Here is a 2,500-nt window from a genome sequence, read left to right as displayed (position 1 = left end):
GTTATTGCAGTGTTGTGGCAGTGTTGTGCCAGTGTTGTGGCAGTGTTAGGGCAGTGTTATGGCAGTGTTGTGACAGGTGGTTGACCAGCTGTATCATTCTCTCAGTATGACCAATATAAAGTTCCCAAACAATGACATCATAGTGAGAATTAAAACTGCTACGTTATCACCACGTACATCACCGGGACCAAGCTTCCTGCCATCCAGGACCTCTATACCGGGCAGTGTCAGAGGAAGGCCTTAACAATTGTCAAAGACTCCAGCCACCCTAGTCATAGACTGCTCTCTCTGCTACCGCACGGCAAGTGGTACCGGAGTGCCAAGTCTAGGTCCAAGAGGCTTCTAAACAGCCTCTACCCCCAAGACATAACACTCATGAACAGCTAATCAAATGGCTACCCAGACTATTTGCATTGCCCCCCCTCTCTTTATACTGCTGCTACTCTCTGTTATCATCTATGCATAGTCACTTTAATAACTCTACCTACATGTACATATTACCTCAATTATCTCGACACCGGTGTCCCCCACATTGACTCTGTACCGGTACCCCTGTATATAGCCTCCACATTGACTCTGTACCGGTACCTCCCTGTATATAACCTCCACATTGACTCTGTACTGGTACCCCTGTATATAGCCTCCACATTGACTCTGTACCGGTACCCCCTGTATATAGTCTCCACATTGACTCTGTACTGGTACCCCTGTATATAGCCTCCACATTGACTCTGTACTGGTACCCCCTGTATATAGCCTCCACATTGACTCTGTACCGGTACCTCCCTGTATATAGTCTCCACATTGACTCTGTACCGGTACCTCCCTGTATATAGTCTCCACATTGACTCTGTACCGGTACCCCCTGTATATAGTCTCCACATTGACTCTGTACCGGTACCTCCTGTATATAGTCTCCACATTGACTCTGTACCGGTACCTCCCTGTATATAGCCTCCACATTGACTCTGTACCGGTACCCCCTGTATATAGCCTCCACATTGACTCTGTACTGGTACCCCTGTATATAGCCTCCACATTGACTCTGTACCGGTACCTCCCTGTATATAACCTCCACATTGACTCTGTACCGGTACCTCCCTGTATATAGTCTCCACATTGACTCTGTACCGGTACCTCCCTGTATATAGCCTCCACATTGACTCTGTACCGGTACCTCCCTGTATATAGTCTCCACATTGACTCTGTACTGGTACCCCTGTATATAACCTCCACATTGACTCTGTACCGGTACCTCCCTGTATATAGTCTCCACATTGACTCTGTACCGGTACCCCCTGTATATAGTCTCCACATTGACTCTGTACCGGTACCTCCCTGTATATAGTCTCCACATTGACTCTGTACCGGTACCTCCCTGTATATAGCCTCCACATTGACTCTGTACCGGTACCCCTGTATATAGCCTCCACATTGACTCTGTACTGGTACCCCCTGTATATAGCCTCCACATTGACTCTGTACCGGTACCTCCCTGTATATAACCTCCACATTGACTCTGTACCAGTACCTCCCTGTATATAGCCTCCACATTGACTCTGTACCGGTACCTCCCTGTATATAGCCTCCACATTGACTCTGTACCGGTACCTCCCTGTATATAGTCTCCACATTGACTCTGTACTGGTACCTCCTGTATATAGCCTCCACATGGACTCTGTACTGGTACCCCCTGTATATAGCCTCCACATTGACTCTGTACTGGTACCTCCTGTATATAGCCTCCACATTGACTCTGTACTGGTACCCCCTGTATATAGCCTCCACATTGACTCTGTACTGGTACCCCCTGTATATAGCCTCCACATTGACTCTGTACTGGTACCCCCTGTATATAGTCTCCACATTGACTCTGTACCGGTACCCCCTGTATATAGTCTCCACATTGACTCTGTACCGGTACCTCCCTGTATATAGCCTCCACATTGACTCTGTACCGGTACCCCTGTATATAGCCTCCACATTGACTCTGTACTGGTACCTCCTGTATATAGCCTCCACATTGACCCTGTACTGGTACCCCCTGTATATAGCCTCCACATTGACTCTGTACTGGTACCCCTGTATATAGCCTCCACATTGACTCTGTACCGGTAACTCCCTGTATATAGTCTCCACATTGACTCTGTACCGGTAACTCCCTGTATATAGTCTCCACATTGACTCTGTACCGGTACCTCCCTGTATATAGTCTCGCTATAGTTATTTTACTGCTGCTCTTTAAATACTTGTTCCTTTTATTTCTTATTCTTATTCACATTTTTTACACTACATTGGTTAGGGGCTTGTAAGTAAGCATTTCACTGAAAGGTCTACACCTGTTGTATTCAGCGTGCGTTGTGACAAATACAATTTCATTTGATTTGATCATGGAACATTTAGAGCCAACATGGAGGACGGTTACATAAACTCCATAGACATATCTATGGCTCTGATGGAAACTGGCGGGTCTGTGGCACAAAATGGCTGACCTGAGGTG

General features: G+C 46.8%; 1 protein-coding gene across 1 annotated transcript in view; it reads right to left on the bottom strand.

Moving 5' to 3' along the window:
* Positions 1 to 2,500, bottom strand: part of LOC112241783 — a 46,614-nt gene that overhangs the window by 11,983 nt on the left and 32,131 nt on the right. The window contains exon 43 of the mRNA XM_042313271.1: positions 2,493 to 2,500. This exon is cut by the window's right edge and continues 84 nt beyond it. Coding sequence (XP_042169205.1) covers positions 2,493 to 2,500 — 8 coding nt within the window. The remainder of the gene's footprint in view (positions 1 to 2,492) is intronic.

Source organism: Oncorhynchus tshawytscha, unplaced genomic scaffold (genome assembly GCF_018296145.1).
Source record: "Oncorhynchus tshawytscha isolate Ot180627B unplaced genomic scaffold, Otsh_v2.0 Un_contig_68_pilon_pilon, whole genome shotgun sequence".
Classification (NCBI taxonomy): Eukaryota; Metazoa; Chordata; class Actinopteri; order Salmoniformes; family Salmonidae; genus Oncorhynchus; species Oncorhynchus tshawytscha.
Note: the sequence above shows the minus strand (reverse complement) of the source record. Positions and strands in the feature narration are given on the sequence as shown.